The 22198-nt window shown below is 34.6% G+C and overlaps 1 protein-coding gene across 1 annotated transcript in view; it reads right to left on the bottom strand.

Moving 5' to 3' along the window:
• TMTC2 (transmembrane O-mannosyltransferase targeting cadherins 2) overlaps positions 1-22198 on the bottom strand; it is a 439771-nt gene that overhangs the window by 136679 nt on the left and 280894 nt on the right. Inside the window, exon 8 of the mRNA XM_023220977.3 lies at positions 11915-12036. Coding sequence (XP_023076745.1) covers positions 11915-12036 — 122 coding nt within the window. The remainder of the gene's footprint in view (positions 1-11914; positions 12037-22198) is intronic.

The raw sequence follows: 22198 nt of genomic DNA, 5'->3' as shown, positions 1-22198 counted from the left end.
CACTGCAAGCTCCGCCTCCCGGGTTCACGCCATTCTCCTGCCTCAGCCTCCCGAGTAGCTGGGACTACAGGTGCCCGCCACCTCGTCCAGCTAGTTTTTTGTATTTTTTAGTAGAGACGGGGTTTCACCGTGTTAGCCAGGATGGTCTCGATCTCCCGACCTCGTGATCCGCCCGTCTCGGCCTCCCAAAGTGCTGGGATTACAGGCTTGAGCCACCGCGCCCGGCCGGATTTTTTTTCAAAGGACATCTAGAATTATTATAGTTATGTGGAATACATTTTGGAAATGGATTTTGAACATTTTAGGACTACTGCTTTGATAATTCCTATCAAAGCAATAATGGCAGTAGTAAAATCTTCTCGGCATTCTTCAATTTCAGCGTATTTGAAATTCTTCGTTTTATTCTTACTTAACAGCAATCCTTGCTGTGTAGCATTACTTGATGAGTCAGCTTTGCTAATGTTTACAATCAAAGCTAATGTATAAAGGCATAAACGCAGTTATATATGCCTATATATAGACATATGTAACCATATATAAAAATATTATAGTTCTCTCTCTCTCTCTATATATATATACACACACACACACACACACACACACACACGCACACACAGAGTCAAGGCAAATGTATAAAGGCATAAATAGTTATATATGCCTGTATCAATATAGATGTATATAACTATACGTAAATATGTATATACATATATACATACACACACATATATATATAGAGAGAGAGAGACAGAGAAAGAGAGAGAAGTATTAAGACGGTGAGGGAGTCAGGATGGAAAAGTCCTCATCCATATCAGCAGAGACAGAGTGGAGGACGTGATTACCACTTTGGCAAATGTGTACCCTAGGTAGAAAAGGGGAAGACAGATACCCTCAGGAAAACATCTCTAGCCAAAGCAACAGATTTCAACTTAATCCTTTACTTCTGCTGATGTAACCTCTTTGCGGTATGCAAGGAAACTTTACAACATAAGGTCATAGGCTTCTGATCAAGTAATTTTCTGCTTTAAGTGAGTAAATTTCTGATTCAAGCAGACAGAAAGTCTTTTCCCCTTCTCGCTATTGCTATTTCATCTCAAAAGATGAGAAATAGAAAAACCTATAAAATAGATGATATCTTCAGGTTTCATTTTTCAGAGACAAAAATTTATTGGTGATGTTACATCTAAAAACCACACTACTTATTTCTCCATTATATGACATCATTATATATGGCTTTATACAATAGTCACTGCCCAATGTAAACTCTATGCCATACAGCTAATGTCAAACTGACCAAGAGTCCTACTTACACATGAGTTATTCTGCATACTGAGGTCCTCTACCACAAGTATTGTTATTACTATGCAGACTGAATTACAGTATATGCTCAAGAATGTACCTCATCCTGTCACTTTTGACAAAGAGCCTCAATTATGTCGTAGAAATGAGAGTCCTGCAATTTTAAGCCTTTTAAAAGAATTATGCCTTCCACTGTGAGAAGAAATCAATTACTAGGCAGGAAAATGCTCAGGTGCTCTGGCTCCAATCCAACATTTCACCAGTTAAATGTTTACCAGATAAAGGTCAAGCCAATTCGATCAGGTCTCCCATCCCTTCACCCTCACCCCTTTCAGTGTGGAGTATCATAATGGTTCCTTCAAAATTTCACATTTGAGGAAAACTACATACATCACATTTAAATTAAAAATTCAGCTATAAACTCCACTATCATTATTTTCTATCACATATACAAATACTTAAATACTTTTTAGCAGTAGCAATGTTAAAATTCTTTTCACTTAAAAATACACATAGAAAATACATTTTCTTTTCAGAATTGTATTAGAAGAAAAATCTAAAAACTGAATGAAGGTTTCTTTTGAAAATGTTTTTATGCATTTTGAAGTCAGGCATTTTTGTACATCAGGTACCACATATGTATATTTTAGCATAATAGCCAAAAAGCTAAAGAGCAATTTTAAAGGGCTGATGTGGTGGCTCACAAATGTAATACCAGTGCCTTGGGGGATTCAAGGAAGGAGGACAGCTTGAGCCAAGGAGGTGTGGACCACAACACTCCAGCTCCAGTGACAGAGCAAGACCCTGTCTCGAAAACAAACAAACAAAGCAAAGCAATTTAAATAGTACTGCTTTCAGAAAACAGGAGGGAGCCACCTCACAAAACAATCCATCTTATACGTAATATTTAATTATTCATAATGTGAAGAAAACAACAGATGAGGATTTATTCAATGTATGAAGGGATAGATGAAACGAATAAGAAGCTCAGAACTTGGGGAAAATGTGAAGCTGACCCCAGAATTAACTGTGTTTGAAGCAAGTATAATTTTACTAAAAACTAAGGATACACTATATAGCTCTGCAGGCTTCATGCTTTAGGTTGCTGAGCCTCATGGGCCTCAAATATAATATAGGTAAACATAAGGGGAAATCACAAAAACCTTATGAACTTGTGAACATATTCATGGCCAGGAAGGTTTTGAACCTATTTATGAGTCTGCAAAAATGAAGACTTTCACATCTCAGAACAGATGTGGCATCATTTATGTGCATGTGGGTGTGTGTGTGTGTATCCAAATGCCACAAGGAAAAAATACAACTTCTTTTTGTAAAAGCATTGGCCCAACTACTTGAGAAGAAATATGTTTGTTTCTAAAAATGCATATTGTCTATACCATCACTCCTAAGAGTAAACATAGGCTTAGACCAGATGCTGTTTTAACAAGGAGTGATACTCACATGTTCTACTTGATATATTAGAGAAAAATTACCAAGCAAGGAAAACATAAAGCATAAATTAAAAACAGTTTAACTCATGTTAAAATGTTTTTCTGCTTTATTATGTGATAGGAGAGTCCATATGATGCAGCAGAAAAAATAACAAGCTGGAAGCTATGAAGTCAAGTATCATAGAGTATCCATGGGGCTTATTTAACAAATGAAAGCTGTAAAATGGGGGGCGGGGGCTGCAATCTTCCAAGTGGTATGGGATCATGCGCCTATAATAAAAATTAAAGGGTAAGGTAATACAATGAATGTACCTACATATTTGTGCTTTCTGAAACAAAAACGATTTCCACCAGTCACTAGTATGGTAGACTGACTTTTATTGTGAATTTCACCGAAATAAAATACATGGAGGCCCAGGGAATGCTGTTAGTCTTTGTATTACCACTGCTTATTAGACAGAAGAGACAGAGTTCAGGCTCAACAAAAATGTGTATCCAATGCAAGTTTTTATAAAGGACTGCTTTTTTTGGTTATGTTTTGTAAGAAAGCCAAGCTATATTTAAGAAGCATGCCACTTCTCCATCTATATGCCTCCAGTAACATGGGATATCAGAGTACTAGGGATTGTGAGGGCTTGAGCCAGATGGCTATTTAAATTGCATTAAATGACGACGATAGATCAAATACAGAAACCAAACAGACAAGTTAAATAACAACAACAAAATGTGTGAGACGGGCACGGTGGCTCACGGGTGTTGTAATCCTAGCACTCCGGGAGGCCGAGGTGGGCAGATGACTTGAGTCTAGCCTGGTCAACATAGCGGAACCACGGCTCTACTAAAATTAGCCGGGCGTGGTAGCGGACACCTGTAGTCCCAGCTACTTCAGAGGCTGAGACACGAGAATTGCTCGAACCCGACAGGCGGAGGTTCCAGTGAGCCAAGATCGTGCCACTGCACTCCAGCCTGGGGCGATAGAGCGAGACTCTGTCTCAAAAAAATATAAAAAATAAAATTAAAAAAAAATTTAAAAATGTGTGGACCTCTGGGGAGTTAATAAAAAATTACAAATGAGCTTAGCTAGCACGAACAGAAACGGGTAGAGGGCAAATGTGATGAGAAATGGGGTCGACCCCAAACGGCTCACTAGCACCCAAGCAACCTGTTAGAAGCACCCTGCTCACAGCATACCCTGGGCCCAAGCATCCTGTCTGCAAGCATTCAGCCTAAAGCAGCACAACCTTATGAAACTCCCCTCTAGCCCCTGCCTCTTTGCAAACAGCAGACAGCCTTTCCTCCGCTGTCTTGCCCATTGCTCCCTTGCAATGTATCTCCCCCATTTGTCTAAATAAACCTGTCTTTCTAAACTCATTAATGTCTTGGTAAATTCCTTTACCATCCGCACGCCAGCCTCAGAGAGTCATTGACTATGATGAAATGTAAGTTAACTTAAAAGCAATATACAATTGACTCTTCAACAATGTGAGGGTTAGAGGGACCAACCCTCACGCAGGTGAAAATGTACATATAACTTTTGACTCCTCCAAAACATAACTACTAATAGCCTGTGTTTGTGTGCATAAATTTTGATAAATTTTAACTTTGTATAATAGACTTATGTATATCTTATGGTAGTAAATGATGGACTAGTATTTCCATATATTTTATGTATTTATGACACATCTAACTTTATACAAAGTTATTCAATATATCTAGGGTATGAAGTTTGTCTGCATGTTTTTGTCAAATTGTTGCAAATCTCCAAAAAAATTTCCAATGTATTTATTGAAAAAAAAAAAAAACTGTGTACAAGTAGCCTTGCACAGTTCAAACTTGTGTTGTTCAAGGGTCAACAAATCTTATCTATTTATAAATAAATAAACAAAAAACTGGCCCAGCGCGGTGGCTCACGCCTATAACCCCAGCACTTTGGGAGGCCGAGGCGGGCGGATCATGAGGTCAGGAGTTCAAGACCAGCCTTGCCAATATAGTGAAACCCCGTCTCCACTAAAAATACAAAAAGTAGCCAGGCGTGATGGCACGCCCCTGTAGTCCCAGGTACTCAGGAGGCTGAGGGAGAAGAATGGCTTGAAGGGAGGCAGAGGTTGCAGTGAGTCGAGATCACGCCACTGCACTCCAGCCTGGGTGACAAAGTGAGACTCTGTCTCAAAAATACATACATACATACATACATACATACATACATACATACATACGTACAGCTTAACTTTTCCAGCAAAGCAGCACGTATATGTAGATATAGCTGAAATTGTCTCATATGGCCTTTAATGCCAAAGAATTTGAGTATTTTAATTTTTATTGTTCCTGAGACTATCAGGCAAAAGAAATAGCTCTAATGATGATTTCCACTAAGTGACATACAAAAGTAGAATAAAAGTCTGAGAAAATTTGGAGATTCCTGTGTCACTTAGTGACAGCAAGTAGAATAATCATAAGACTGATACTAGAAAACAGACGCATATTTGGAGTAGAAGGAAGATCCTTAAAAATGAGCTATCAGATTCATTATGCTTCAGAGTAAAAATAATATAATGATAACTCTATTAGCCCCGAACTGATAAATCATAAAGTTTAGGTACAGCAACTTCATATAAAGGCTTAGCTGAATATATTATAGTGATTAAACTTCCTTCTATATTTTCACCCAATATTTTAGTAGCATGATGTGTGTGATACTATGCGTTCTCTTTTTCATAGAATAAATTTAGCAACTTGAATTTTGTATATCCATAATAATTATTCAATCAGATTAACAGGAAAAATTACCGTTTGTTCTGAACTAGCTCCAATCAAAACATGTCTGTGCAGTAATTATAATAAACAAACAAACAAAAAAAACCCAACCCAAATATCGGTCAGCTCCCAAAATGGAAGTAACTCTTCCCTGGAGAAGGTCAAATGAATGAAAAAGAAGTCTTAGCTCTAAACAATAACAGCAAAAGGCCCATGGAAGCACACTGTATTACATTTCCAGATAAGCTACACTGACACCATTTTAGCCTGGGATATGGGGCTTTTCTGTGGAACCTCCAGTACTTCCACAACTGGAGTTTTATGTAGCCTAATTAACTTTGGCTAGACACAGAAGTCTGGCTCAGTGCTCTCATGCCGTAGCCAAAATAAAGGTTTTCTGTATCAAGAATTACTGTCAGAGTCTCCAGTATCCTTCCTTCTCTCCTACTAACCTGAATCTGGAAAATAAGCTAACAGCCAAGTAACTTTTACTACAATTTAAGTCAACATTAATTTTATTGGCTCACAAAACTGAAAAATATTTGGCTTAAATAAAAAGGACAAAAAGAAAGGAAGACAAAAAATCAAAGTAAGCATGTGCGCACAACTATAGAACCCACACAACCTTAGAAACAACTATAAAACCATTTGAAATACCATTTTAATGGAAATGCTATTCCTTCTTTTCTCTCTTAACGCATGCCCAATTTTAAATTCATGGCATTTGCCCTAGGTAACAAAGTTCAAACAAGGAATAAATCACAATTTTAAGCGGAGCAATTCAAACTCATCTCGTGTTTAGTATTTTAATTGGACATGACATTGGTATGAAATTTCCATATATTTTAAAGAGCTGTCACTGGAGCCCAACTATATTTAAACATGGAGGCTACAATGGCTCTAATAACAAAACTATTCTCCAGCATACCCTGAAATGTTTGTATTAGAAGTATAATGTAGGATCTAAAAGTGTCAGTAGCCTAAAACTGAAATCTTATGTTCATGACCTATCATGCTTAATAATAAAATTCTGTTTAACTACTCAAATGTAACTAGTATCCAAAGGTAGTTTCTAAAAATAAGTTCTAAAAAGAGGATGGGGGGATAAGTAGTTACTGAGTAACTAAGTTAAGTTGTAACTCACTAAGTAACTAAGTAGTCAAGTTACTTTTCCAATCTCCAATCAGTTTAATCACAGATACCAAGTGGGAAAAAAACTCCACACTTAAAATTATTTAATTTGGAGAGAAAATTAATGACACTCAGTTCAGAAAATCTTGAAGTTCTATTCAGTTCTACTATTTAGTAGTGAAATGACTTCTGGGGATGTTCCTCAAACCTTTGAAGCTCAGATTCTTCGTTTATAAAAACAGGATAATACTCCCTAAGCGTTGTTATCAAGCTCTCTTAAATAACACATGTCAAGCACAGGCACTGAAGAGATGCACACCTCTCTTTTGCCCACCTCCCCATCTAGGATTTTTGGAAGATTACTCTATAATCATGCCACCCTCATTCATTTTTTTTTTTTTCCCAGCACAGATCACTGAGGATTAAAGCAATGCCTAGCTTGAAGGAATAAGTATCAATACATGTGTTGACCAAATGAAGGGATTCATGAGGGAATGAGTATTGGGGGGAGGGGGAGAACAAAAACATTTAAAAGCCATGTCCCCAGCCCTTAAATGACTTATAAAGGAAAAGGCACATGGGTACAGGGATAGTAACTAATACATTGAAATGCCAGGTACTGAAGAAATAAAAAGTCAAGACTCACTCCCTGCCCCATATCTAGTGTCAAAAGACAGACACATATGTATGTGTCATTCTATTTGGAAGTGCCCTATTATGAAGATACTGAGACTGGTACTAATGAAGTATAGAGAAAAAACAACAACAACAAAAATAACTGCTTAAGAAAGGCATGAAGGAAGAAATAAAATTTGAACAGGCAAAGAGAGGAAAAGGACATTTTTGGCAGAGAAATAAAAGAGGATTTGATCTATAGAATGTGCCAAAGCATTCTGGGAAACCTTAAATCCGTTTGAACTTTTCTAAAGTCTGTAAATATTACACAAATTCTTAAAGAAAAACTTTTATAAAGTACTGAGTGAATCATTCCACTGACTATAATAAAAGTACTAATAATCATTTTTTTTCTAACATATCTTATAACTCTTATATAAAAGCCTACTCTACAGTCTAAGCCTAATATAGTTGCATTTCATTTCTACATATTTTGCCTTCGGTCAGTTTTGATGAAAGAGTGAAAACACCACTCAATTTCTATTCCTCTTCTCTTGAGACTAGCAGCCAATTCCATTTTACAATATATTTAAAGCATTCAGAAGTCAAAATGTGTGGTATTTTCTACCTTTCCAAATTCGATGTTAAGCCAGTGGGCTGTTACCAGGCCAAGAAACCCCAAATTAGACAAAAGCTATCCATAGGGATCAGAAATTTGCCAAATGTCATAATTTAGAAAGAAGCTGTTAAAGATGGTTGTGGGGTTTTGGCACTGTGAATTTAAGCCATTCCATAATAGGGTTTGTATTTCATTTAATCAGCAAGTCGGAAACTATAAAAGTCTTGGTGGGGGGGATTAAAAATTTGGATTGTAGTATAGGAGTCTTTCCTTTCCTTCCATATGGTTCAGTAAATTAAAACTTCTAAATCTTAAAAAAAAAAAAAAAAAAAAAGCCTCCTGAAAAGAATAAAACAGCCTTTAAAATCATATTTTTGGTACAGGAAGCCTAAGTATTCAGGCTTCACAATTTTTTTTAGAAAGGTCACATGGTTTCTATATCCAGTACCATGGTCTAAGCATATACAGAATCACGGAAATTTAAGTTTTTTTTTTTTTTTTTCTTTTCTAACTTTTTTTTTTTTTTTGGGGGGGGGTGGGCTGGGGGCGAGTGGGCAATGAATCAAGCATCTGAAACTTTTAGATTTTTTTTGAAGGTGGTCATTTATCAATCTAGTTTAGGTATATTAATTTAACACTTACATGGAGTTGTGTGAATCACCACACATCACACAGAATCATCAGTACAGAAATGGGAAAAGGTTTTCATAGGGTAAAACAACTTTTCTCAGGTGATTAAACTAGAATTATATGTAAATAGCAGAAATAGTGACTGTGATCTTCAATTCTTAGTTATTGTTCTTTCCCTTCCTTTGTTCTTTTTCTGCCATTTGGACCGCATATTGATTTCTTTCATAATTTCTTCTTACATTCTTTTATGTCCTGATTTTTCATTCGCATATAAGAAGATTTCATTACCTTCATTCTTCTATCCTCCAAATGAAAATCATGTTGCTATCATATCTTTAAATTCTATAAGCTCTTTCTTGCTTTTATTGGTTTCTTTTTTGCATGGCATCCTGCTTCATAAAATGCTGTAAGTTTCTATCTCTAAGGATTATTATTTTTTAAAGATTTCTTCTGTTTCCATAGATTTCCTTCTCCTAATAATTTGTTTTAGTTCCAGTCTTTTTAATTTGTGTCTTTCCTGATATGATTGACGATTCTTGGTTACCCGTTGATGTTTAAGAATGAGTTAATTAATAAAAAGCTGAATCGAGTTCCTAATGCATAGATATGCATTCTAGATGGAATAGATTCACTGTGTTGTGTCTGGTTTGGGAGTCAGTCATTTACAGGGGACCTCTAAATGTAGGTATTTGAAAACCTTTTCCCTACTGCGATTTAGTTTCTCTAGATCTGAATTCAACAATTTCTTGAGAGGTAAGGCATCAGCGAAAAGGGTGGGCTGGAGGAAAGGGGGAAAACCCTGTGTTGCTGGTATTCTGCATGGGATAGGGCGGGGGTATTAAGGATCTGAGCACTCCATGGGAAGGCCCTCAGTCAGTCCTCTTTTCACTCCCCTCCTCATTCTGCCTTCAACTGTGCAAGCTGTTCTTGAATCCTGAACTTCTCTTTATTTACTTGTTCTACCTCTTAAAGGCCCCTTTCCCTTGCCTTGAAGGCAGGTGCCTAGTTGCTGGCATTTGTGGACAAAGGGGAGAGACCTGACTACTCCATTCATTGGCTGCAATTTACTACCCCATTTTATGTCCCTTAACTCACTCTTTTCTGTGTCAGCTGCCTCCATGTCTTGAGCCTCTCCAGGTTTCTTTGACGTAAGTCAGATTTCTTTTCATTGTTATCCCATTCCAAAGTTTATTTAGATTTTCATTTCCTTCTCTCAGGTAAGCCAGTTATGATACTTCCAATTGCTTTCTGAGTTGCAAAAATCAGCTGTAATCTCTTATCTATTGAAATCTCTCTTCCCAATCCTATTGTTCCTGTATAGTATTCCTTTAATATTTTATTCTTAAAAGCTTAGTCTGATTTGCCCATATGATCACCAATTTCTTTGCCCAGTACTTTTTATGCACCTCACTCCATCATTCCTTATAGATTTGTGTTCTTTTGAAGAACATCTCCAGTAACTTCTTTAGCAAATGTTTTAGTAGACTAAATTTTATTTAATTTATTGGCTTTATTTAATTTATTCCAGGGTCACGTAGGTAAATTCAAAACCCAAAAGCTTGGTAAAGGAAGGACAGGAGCAACAAATTTCCAGCAGATACTTTGTTCACTCTCCATAGAGATCCCATTCTGAGATACGCAAACATTCACGTTGCCTCATACTAGTAGATAAACTTACATTGTCCTTTCAACTGCAGGTATGAATTTCCCTGCCTTATTTAGGCATTTAATTCCTGCTTTTCCATTGGCCCAAAGCGTTGTTTCCTATTCTAGAAATAATGAAAACAAGCAAACAAAAACCACCTTCTCACTAGTTTCCACAACCGACCAGTAAATAATCCCAGATGAGCTGCAGGACCAGCCTGCTGTTCACTGCACTGGTATTCAGTTACCACTTCATTTCTAGCTCCGAGGAACTTTTCTTACTACTCATGCTCAGTTTAGTGTTAAAAATATATCTGTTATATTTTACTAGGCAGAGCTAAGTATTTTCAGTGGGATGTTTTCTGGTTACCTAGTCTACCTATATGATTTTTTAATTTTTTTTTTTTTTTTTTTTTTTTTTGAGATGTAGTCTCACTCTGTTGCCCAGGCTGGAGTGTAGTGGCGTGATCTCGGCTCACTGCAACCTTGACCTTCTGGGTAGAAGCGAGTTGCCTGCCTCAGCCTCCTGAGTAGCTGGGATAGCAGGCACGCGTTACCACACCTGGATAATTTTTGTATTTGTAGTAGAGACAGAGTTTCACTGTGTTGGCCAGGCTGGTCTTGAACTCCTGACCTCAGGTAATCTGCCTGCCTTAACCTCCTAAAGTGTTACATGATTTCTTGAAGAGTATTTTAGTGGTATTTGAGAATGGATACTTGACAATTTTAAGTGTTATCTACTATCTTCTGTGGAAAGTAAAATGTTACTATTTTCGAAGTAATACAAAAATACTTTTCAATGAATTCACTTAGGAATCATCTTCCTAATCATTTGCTCTTTGTTTTTCTAATATTCATTTATGTTTACTAATATTGAAGAATTAGGTACTATAACTAAAATAATACAGATATTTGATTCAGACGAGGACTGTAGCCTAGTTCTATCACTTATTGTCTATTTGAGCTCAGAAAACTTACTTAAACTTTTAAAATTATCACTATTATGTAAAATAAAAGACATTATTATTACTTTGAAATATATGAAATTACCATTTTTACGGGTCATAGTGGTACAATACTAGTAATTTTTTATGCTCCATATTCATGTCACTTTCATGGAATGGTGGCCTCCAAGGGCGCTTATCACATAGTAAGAGGCCATCAGATAGCCCTACTTCTCTTACAGAATGATTTCAATTAGAAGGAATTTCAGCACGCAGAATTTTATACAATGTTGGCTATTTACAATAATCAGATTTAGTTCTAAGTATAGCCAATTTGGGGCTAACATTGGTTTGCAGAATATAATATTTATGCAAATATCATTATTAGAACAAATTCATTATGTACTTCCATATTTGGGATTCTCCATTTATATTTTTTCCATTAAGTTACATCAAGGATCATGGCATCTCATATCTTTTCTGTTTGTTTTGTTTTTTTAATTCTTTTAAAACTTTTCTATAGGTGCATAGTAGGTGTATATATTTATGGGATACAGGAGATGTTTTGATACAGGGATGATATGGACATCTCACATCTTATCTAGACCAAGATGTGAGATACAGACATCTCACATCTTATCTAGACCAAACCTCACAGGCAAAGTAACACATTTTTCTATATTTTCTGTACAGGGTTCTAACTTAGTATCACCACCATTACATCCCTAACAGCTGAGATAACTGGCTCTAAAACAGTACCTCAAACCCTATCTATTGCAGTCTGCGTGGAGAAAACCAAGTTTTGAAGATCAAGGAAGGCAGTTACTCACTGTTAGAGCTAGCAGCTTCCCATAGGTGAGATGAGCAGGGATGTGGTCAGTCTTGGATCTCAGTGATTCCATATACCAATGCTCTGCTTCGGGGAGTTTGCTTAAACGCATATACGCTTCACCTGGAAAGATAATTAATCATGAAGATCAAAGGGAGGATACAGCTTTCCACATTATTTGCAACAGCATCGTCCTCATCATCATATTGTGTGGAATTTCAGATGCTGTGGGAAGTATTTTCGTTCATGTTCACATCTGATTCCCAAAGAAATCATCATGATTCCCATTTTACAGATGAAACATCAAGTAAAAAATTTAGTAAGTTTTAAAGCTTTGATTTTTAACATAGAACATCTGATTCCCAGACATACGTACTTTGTCATTTCTTTTCCTTTTTGAGAACAATTGAGAGCTATATTTGTTCTTTATTCTTTTGTTCTTTTTTATTCACATTCATTTATTCCTTTAGAAATTCAAGTATTTATAGAATAACCAAGTGGAGAGCCTTACAAAGGAACTATAAGAAAAAAGTGTGAGATCTTATCCAAAAAGGACTTACCTTTTTGAGAAAGAGTAATTGAAAGAGTTAAAAATATATTTAGATTAAACACTGCTGCTAATTTTCTTAAAGAAACTATTTGAATTTTATATGTTAATAAGTTTAAGGCCAGGCGAGGGGGCTCACGCCTATAATCCCAGCACTTTAGGAGGCCAAGGCAGGCAGATGGCTTGAGTCTAGGAATTAGAGACCAGCCTGGGCAACATGGTGAAACTCCATCTCTGAAAACATTAGGTGGGCATGGTGTCACCTGCCTGTAGTCTCAGCTACTCAGGAGGCTGAGGCAGGAGGATCACCTGAGCCTGGGGAGATCAAGGCTACAGTGAGCCCTGATCGCACTACTGCACTCAAGCCTGGGCGAAACAGTGAGACACTCTCAAACAACGAAATTATTTTAATTAATTAAATAATTACATTATTAATGCAATTAATTCAGCAAATACAATTTACCAATTTCATTTGGAAAATCCAATAAACAGACAACAATGATCAAGTATGCCCAGCACTACATAGAACATGAGTGTGAGGCATTTTGGCCACGAGTCATTACTCTCTAATAATATATATTTTATCTACCAAACAGCATTTTGCTAACAGCCAAGCAGGATAAAAAAGTTGGAAATAAAGCCAAAAGTATACCAGCTGCCTATGAATTATCATTCCCCTTTCCCTTATATGATTATATGGTAAACAAAATATTCAACTGATGCAAAAATTATATTTTAAGATAATCTATATATTTAAGTTAAATATTGTAGTTTTACTAAGCACTGCAAATGCAGAGACACTACTCAGTTTCTGAGACCAAGCAGTAAACTGGTAACTTGCATTATTCTCCAGACAGACCTTTATACATAAGCATAAGTTATCATAATCGTGATAGCTTTTTCTTTTAGAGGAGTAATCAGAGGCTTTTCGTAAATGAATTACCCACATTGGATGTACATTTTTTGCTTCAAAGGAAGAACTCATTCCCTTTGCTTTAATCATATGCAACTTGTATTACCATGGTATTGTAAATACGAGTATGTTTGACGAAGTGAATTGGTTTGAGTCTCTTGATCTTTTGAATGCCCTTAGTTTTGCTGGATAGTGAAAAATATTGGTAACAAATAATACACAGTATGCACAAAAATATACATTTTTACCCACTCACACATATCTATGTGTTTCTAGTTCGATGAACAATCCTAAAACAATATTATCATAAAAACGATAGCTGAAAAATGTTTTTTTACCTCAAAGTTTAAAACATATCTGCACTTAAGAAGTTGGTGCAATTATATGTCTAAGGAAAGACAAAAGAAATACTGAAGCAAAGATCAAAGACGAGAATAGAATACACAAAAATGCTTGTAATTGTGAAAATGATAGATTATAAACTGATTTTTTTAAAATTTCCATAAGTTTCTATAATAATTTTATTGTTTCTATTTTCATATCTTTATAAACACTAACACACTGTCAGATGGACTTTTTCTTGCCACAATAACAAATGTTTCCAAATAAAGCAAATAATAATTTTTCTTAGGAAAAGTGAATTGCTTTATATTAAAAAAAACACTACATATAATTTATGTAACAGCAAAGATACACAAACCCTAAAATATTGAAAAATGTAAAGCAATTAATGATAAAACATATCCATATATTTATAACTTAAATTGATTATAAAGCTAGAAGGAATATGGGCCTAAATTACAGGTCCCATATGAAATCAACCTGAAAATCACTTTGACTCTTCAAGTGCTTACAGGCCAGTTTAAAAAAGTTGTACAACCATTGTATTTAATATAGCTTCTACTTTTCGTATAAAAATTTAACTGATTTTCAGAATAACAGTAGGTCTTCTGTACAGAAGAAGAGTATGAAGATAACCCCAATTCCAGAGCACTTTTGAAATAGAAATCTTTATTATTTTGTTAATATCTAAAAATTATTGCAGAAAGTATACTTGCTTTTTTCCAAGTCAGAAATCTATCATTATTAAATTCTATTTTAAATAAAATATTATTAATTTGCTCAATAATTAATGACTGGTCCATTTTCTTCAGTAAGAACTCCTAAGCAACTTATTAATTTGTAAAGCTTGCCAGATAAGAAAATATTAAAGGCCATAAATAAGTAATGTAATATATCATGCATCTTGGCAAGTATATGAAAACTGATAAATAACTAGCCTACTCCGGTATCACTTATTACAACTTTGAAGAAATTCATGTAACCATTCATTGTGTCTTAATAATAACCACGATGACTATGATAATAATTGAGTGTTTACTATGGATTACAGTAGCAAGTTACAGGTGACAAATGTCTGACTTATGTTCACCCACTTCTCTTACTCCACACATTTGGGCATGTAGAATCTGTTCTTACTTAGCCTCCCAAGTGGCCTTAACACATTGCCCCACTCAACCATTACCAATTGATCAAAGTACATTTGCAAGATGAAACAGTTTTACAATCTCTATATTAGTTGCTTTATAAATGTATCTCATTGCTTACCAAGAAATGTCACTATTTGGATTTTACAGATGGAAAAAATTGAGAAGCAGTGTGGCTAAATTATACACTCAAAATCATGAGTACATAAGATGGTAGAACTGCAGTTTAAACTCAGGATTATCTGAACTTAACACATTGCCTTCACCAGCTAATAGAAAATAGTCATAAACTTTCCAAATCCCCAGCTCAGGTGAGAATTATGCTCTCTGTTTCTCACTCATAGAAAATTATTTTCTAGCTTGTGATACATCAGCCAGCCCATTCATTTCACTTTGCCTTGGGCTTATCTATTGAATTAAGAGAATAAAGAAGAGCAATGGTAATCTATGACTGACCTTTAAAAATGCTTTCTACGCATATGTAATTCAATTCTTAAGAGGGAAATATGTGACACTTTAGTTCTAAGTCTATAATATGTATTTTAGTTCTAAGGCTAACCTTAACACAAAAAAAGGTGTATATAAGTGGTAATAAAATCAAGATGCAAAACCTAAAATGCAAAAAAAAAAAAAAATGATTGTGGATAACTTAAATGTTTAAAAAAAGGTAGCTTAATAAAGATTTAAGCAACAAACACTCTAAGAACAAGTACTTGCTATATCCCTGACACTGGCAAGGTTAAGAACTTTACATTTCTCATTTCTAATCCTAGAAAGAGGTTGGAATACCCATTTTATGAATGAAGACAAAGGCTCAGGAATGATCAGTGAGACATGCACAAGGACAGTTAATAATCATATCCTAAAATGATTAAATGGCTTCTAAACCACGATTTTTTCCCATTGCATCAAGCTGCCTGCCATATAAAATTTATTATTTACTATTATTTACTGAGTACCTACTAACATCTTAAATACATTATTTTCTACCTTTACATCATCCCGACACTGTTATTATCAATCTCATTTTACAAATGAACCGATTATGCTTTGGAGAGCTTAACAAACTTACTCAAGATTTTTTTTTTTTTTTTTAAGAGCAAATGTCAAATTCAGGATTCAGGTTAGAGTTTTCTCTGGCTCGTTTCACTACACCACTCTACACAAATACTATAAAAAGTATTCAGAAAGGGAATAAAATATTTAATAACTGCAAAAAGTACCATCAGTGCATTTGGTGTTAGGACACAGTGGTATACATGGGATCCTACAAGTGCTAAAATCATAAAAATTCCATAAAGGAAATGGCCACAGGAAAAGAAAGTTCAATAAATTCAATAAGGAAGGAAACGTAGACACTTGGTCGGGAATAGGACAGGAGATAAAGGTTAAGTCATATTCTCTGGTACTGTAATTTTTCTTAACTTACAACAATAGAAAAAAAAAATGTTTATGGTGCCCAGGAGGAAAGAAACAACGATGACTATTTTCCTTTCTCATTCTGTAAGAAATGACATAATAAAGGTACTTTCATAAGAATGAGAAGATTTGCTGTTCGATGATAGAGTGATCAGGTTCATCACCCAGATTTATTTCCAATTCACTCACAGACAAAAGGAATTATTTGGACGTCTCCAGGCTGGCTTCAGGCAGACATAAACCGTTTCAGATGTAGAACAAATAATGTCACTCTCTTTCCCTAAAAAGCCCCAGATCTAAATAACCCAGGCAAAGGCTAACTCCTTAAGGAAAGAATGTTGGGTTGTTGATGATGTAATAGTCTACATCTCACTGACTCTTATGTTTCAAATTACTGGACAGCTCCTGCTTGCAGATAAAGAATAGAGCATGTAGTGGGAATTATTATTAAGACTCAGTATAGATTTCCTAATATTTAAAGAAACTTATGTGAAAAGTAATTATCCCTTTCTCAACTCCTACAGTAATTGTTAAATGCCTTTTTAAAAAACTCTTGAAAATGTATCTTGCACATAAATCCAGGTTAACCAACATGAACAATGCATATGATGGTATACATAAAGGTTAAGTAGATTATCATTTGTTGCTACTTACAATCTAATGACGAAGAAATAATTTATCGGTGTTCCCTAAAGTTTGCTTGTAGGTGTAAATGAAACAAAAACAACAAAAACCTTTTGGAAAATGTGGTATGTATGAATTTGATTTAATATGTGTTAAAAATGTGATAACATAGACATCGTGCTATAGAATGAAGAAAAAAAGTAAGTGATACCTCAGATAGTAAGTGGCTGTGGGCAAAATTATGACACCGATAGAGTGATGTGTACGTGACTGACATGCAGACAGCAAAAATTATACAAGTTTTAGAACTTTCTTTATTAAAATGCTGCAAGACAAGCTCATGGGGGAAAAAGCCTATTTTTCTAAAGGACTCACACAAATTATAACTTTTTTCCCCCTAGTCTCTACAGAACAGGGATACTTATAAAAGGGTCCCAACTGATTTCTAGCAGGCTTCCAGCCCCTAATACACTGAAAGCATCTCATTGCCACTACTGCTAATTTTAGAATGCTTTGCCAGAAAATCAGGCATTTTTATCTTAATCTACCTAATTTCTAGGCTCTCCAAGGAGTTTGAGAACTTAGCTGGTTGCTAAGGTATTCATTTCATTTTTAAGTAATGCTTATTTTCCTTCTAAGATATCAGGTTTATTTTTGGTGGTTTTAGTAATGAATTTCTTTTTTATGTGCTGGTCATTTTTCTTTTAATGAGCACTTTTAGCAATTTTCAGGTTTGCTATGATAAGTTCCCTTTTATAGATTACTTTTAATTTGTTCCTTAGGAACTAATTTGGCAATATAATTTTAAAATAAAATAAGTACACTTTAATTGATTGATGAACTTGGTTTATCTACCTATTGCAATTATTCATAATTATGATCCAGCACTGAGTTATGAATTGCATACCAAAATAACAAGATAGTTATAGAACATCAAGCAGATTTAATTCAAATAAGACTACCTCAAGACATGTCATAATCAAATTCCCAAAGGTCAAAGATAAAGAAAGCATCCTAAAAGCAGCAAGAGAAAAGAAATAACATACAGTGGAGTTCTAATATGTAAGGCAGCAGACTTTTCAGTGGAGGCTGGGAGTGGCATGACACATTTAAAGTGCTGAAGGGGAAAAAAGACACATACACACAAAATGCTTGTACCCTAGAATAGTAGATCCAGTGAAAATATCATTCAAACATGAAGGAGAAATAGATTGTTCCAGACAAAAGCTGAGGGATTTAATCAATACCAGACTTGTCCTACAAGAAATGCTAAAGGGAGCCTTCAATCTAAAAGAAAAGGACCTTTATAAGCAATAAGAAATCATTTGAAAGTACAAAACTCACTGGTAGTAGTAAGTACACAGAAAAATACAGAAAATTATAAAATTGCAATTGTGGTACATAATTAAGTGGTACATAATACTCGTATCTTGAGTGGAAAGACTGAAAAATGAAGCAATCAAAACAAATAACTACAACAATCAAGATATGCACAGTATAAGACATAAACAGAAAGAATTACAAGTTAAAAAACAGGAGGGTGAAATTTAAAGTGTAGGGTTATCATTCATTTTCTATTTTCTTGTTCATTAATTTTTTGCTCTCAGTGATAAATTGTCATCAGTTTAAAATAATGGGTTATAAAATATTATTTGCAAGCTTCATTGTAACCTCAGACTAAAATCATATAAAAGATACACAAAAAATAAAAAGCAAGAAATTAAAATATACAACCAGAGAAAATCACCTCCACTAAAAGAAGACAGGATGGAAGAAAAGAAAAAAGACCACAAACTAACCAGCAAACAACAAAATAACAAGAGTAAGTCCTTACTTATAAATAATAATATTGCATATAAATGGACTACATTCTCCAATAAAAACAGGAGTGGTTGAATAAAAAACAAAAACTCAACAATCTGTTGCATAAAAGCACACTTCACCTATAAAGACACACATAGACTGAAAATAAAGGGATGGAAAAAAGATATTCCATGCAAATGGAAAGCAAAAAAGAGCAGGAGTAGCTACACTTAACACCAGACAAAATCGATTTCAAGACAAAATCTGTAAAAACAGACCAGGAGGGTCACTATATAATGATATATGTGTCAATTCAGCAAGAGGATATAACAATTGTAAACATATATGCACCCAATACTGGAGAACCCAGATATATAAACCAAGTATTATTAGGGCTAGAGAGATAGACCCCAATACAATAATAGCTGAAGGCTTCCAACCTAATTTTCTGCATTTGGCAGATCATCCAGATAGAAAGTCAACAAAGAAAGACTGAACTTAATTTGCACTATAGAGCAAATGAATCTAATAGACATTTACAGAACATTTCTTGCAATGGTTGCTGAATATACATTTTTCACCGCAGCAAATGGATCATTTTCAAGAATAGACCATATATTATGCCACAAAGCAGTCTTAGAAAAATTAAAAAAAACCTGAAATTATATCAAGTATATTCTCTGATCACAGTGGAATAAAACTAGAAATCAATAACAAGAGATATTTTGAAAACTACATATACACATGGAAATTAAACATACATACCAAGACAGTATTTTAGATGGCTTGGTTTTGAATTCTCATTTTGCCATTAATAGCTGTATGTTTTAGAAAAATGAGTGATTTCACAGGTCCTCAGTTTTATCATTTACAACATCAAGGGCTAAGAATAAATAACTACATAATCCCCAGAATAGGATAATCATTTGTAGGTTCGCCAGTGCTCAGATATTTATATATGTTCATTTCATAAAGAGGTAGAAATATCCTAGTTGGTTTAAAATATTCTGTCTCTTTCTTAATTTTTAGTTGATCTACTCAAGATTGGCTGCATCTAGATCAAGTCTTGGTTATTCCATTTAATAGTTACAATTCTAAATATCTAATTATATATAATTTATATATAAATATATTAGAAATACATATAAATTATATATAACTATATAGAAATATATAATTTTTATAAGACACACAATGTTTTATTTTTCTGTCTTCCAACCTGAGTCCAGAAAGCTTTGGCTCCAGAGAGTGCTCGATAAATAGCTGACAAATAATTGATCATATTATGTACCTACTTGAATTTAGGTGCTACATTTTTTTTACTAAGTATGCCCTTGAAGATAAATTTCCAAATAATTCTTCTTTTCTAGAACCTGCAGTCTGATGGAGCCATATGACATGAGTCATTATATTAAGAGTTTAACTTGCTGTAATTTTAATCATTTTTTAATTCACAGTGTTTAGAAGCATTAGAAACACTACTAGAAACATTAGTGAGTCTGCCTTTTTTAAAACGTATTTATGCCACAAACCTGATGTAACTTTTAGCAGTCAAATATTGTGAATCTTTTCTATCTCCATCTCAATATTTTTGTCATTTTATTCTTATAAAAATAACACCATCCAGTTGCCCCAGATATATTGCTTCTGATTGGAAATCCTTTAGCGGCTACTGTACAGTAGTATTGAAAGTAAAATGTAATATTATCCAAGTCTTAATTTGAGAAAAGTTCGGAAAAGGTTCAACATACAACTCTCCAAGTCCTATAGCATTAAATTTAAGGGGAAACTTTGAAGTCTGAAAGTGTAGTTTTAAAGCAAATACAAGAAATACAGGGGAAAAAAAATATGTGTTTCATTAAGGAATAACACTAATTGTTAAGAAGTAGGTTAAACTTCAGTGAAACTTTTGAAACTTCCTCATTTCTAATATAAGGTCATAGACCGGAAACACCTGATGTTCCATCAAACTTTAACTTGAAAAAAAAAAGCCAGAAGCCTGTGTAAATATTTCTCTATTTGTAACTAGGGATCTTGAACGTCTCCAGGCTAATCAATTTCCTTTATATTTTCAAGGAAATAAATCACTAAAATAATCAATCTACAAATGTCAAGGCCAATTCTCTTAAATGCTCAGAATTTTCAAAAAGTATAGAGTGAGATTGTGTGTGTGCATGCACATGTGTGAATGTGGTGTGTGTGCATCTTCATGATGAAGTGAGGATCTTTTCCCCAAAAATATAATACTGTCTTTAGGAAAATTAAAATGGAGTAAATAAAATAGCTTAATAAAACTGAGATAATTAGTGAACACTAGAAACATGCAAAGAAGTACTAAATCGCATTATTATTTTTTTACAAAGAAAGGTTTATATGGAAAAAAGAATGAGTGAATACTGTACTAGCCTGGAAAGAACAAATGAAAATAGTATTCAGAGAAACAGGAGTTGAATAGTTGCAGGAAAACAATAAATTAAAAAGCACTCTCCTATGAGTCAAAAGCGTGTAACGGAAGACCTTTCAACTCCACACAGATCTTTTTAGGAATACATTTCATATGTATTCCTGAGTCAAGTACTGTATCTCCATAATAGGCAATGAATAATTTACTTATATTAAATTGCTATATTAATGTTAATTACTAAGGCATAGCACACATTGAAAAATTCATCCAACTTGTAATGAATACTTGAGAATAAGATTCTATAATAATCCACAAAAATCCCATTCCCATAATTAACATGTTGGCAAAAATGATGCATTCCGGAACAAAACTCTACATGTTCTATTTTCATTCTTTGTTTAATTTGAATATGTCAACGTTTATTGCTTCTCAGCCTTTTGGCTAAGATCAAGTGAATATGGTGATGGCTTCTATCAGTGTAGATAAAATTAAAACTAAATGACAGCTCATTGGAAGAGTTAAATGAGATTTTTACGGAGAAAACAATTTTCCCTTACTTATTAGGAAAATCAGACTTGAGTACACAGCAAAATACATACAATTAGTAATGTACTGAATTTTCAACTTAATTTATATTTCATGTGTTAAGGCTCTGAACACAATACCCCAAAATATGGCACATTGGCATGCTAAATGCTTTGAACTAAAAGATATTAGGCCAACAAAGCCTTCTAATCTCTATCATGGAAACAAAGTCTTTCTGAACTCCTCCTGTCCTCCTGTCTCCTACCTCTCTGTCTTCCCTGAAACAAGTCATAGATAGATACTCTTCCCCTAAGTGAATCATAAAAATTAGAACTCTTCTCCCCTACAGCAGGGCAGAAAACCTAGAAAGGTCACTTTCTCCCTCTCCAGTCTCCCTTGAAGATCCTCATTCTAAAGAGGTGCTGCCCCATACCTTGAGGGAAGGAATGCTACAAAGAGAGGCCGATAAAAATCTGAACAGACAGGTCTTGCTGGGGTTTCCCACTCAGTGGATTACCAGTAGATCATACCCTTTTGTCCAATCACATTTCTACAAGGCTGTC

This window comes from Piliocolobus tephrosceles, chromosome 10 (assembly GCF_002776525.5).
Source record: "Piliocolobus tephrosceles isolate RC106 chromosome 10, ASM277652v3, whole genome shotgun sequence".
Taxonomy (NCBI): domain Eukaryota; kingdom Metazoa; phylum Chordata; class Mammalia; order Primates; family Cercopithecidae; genus Piliocolobus; species Piliocolobus tephrosceles.
This window is presented reverse-complemented; position numbering and strand designations above follow the sequence as displayed.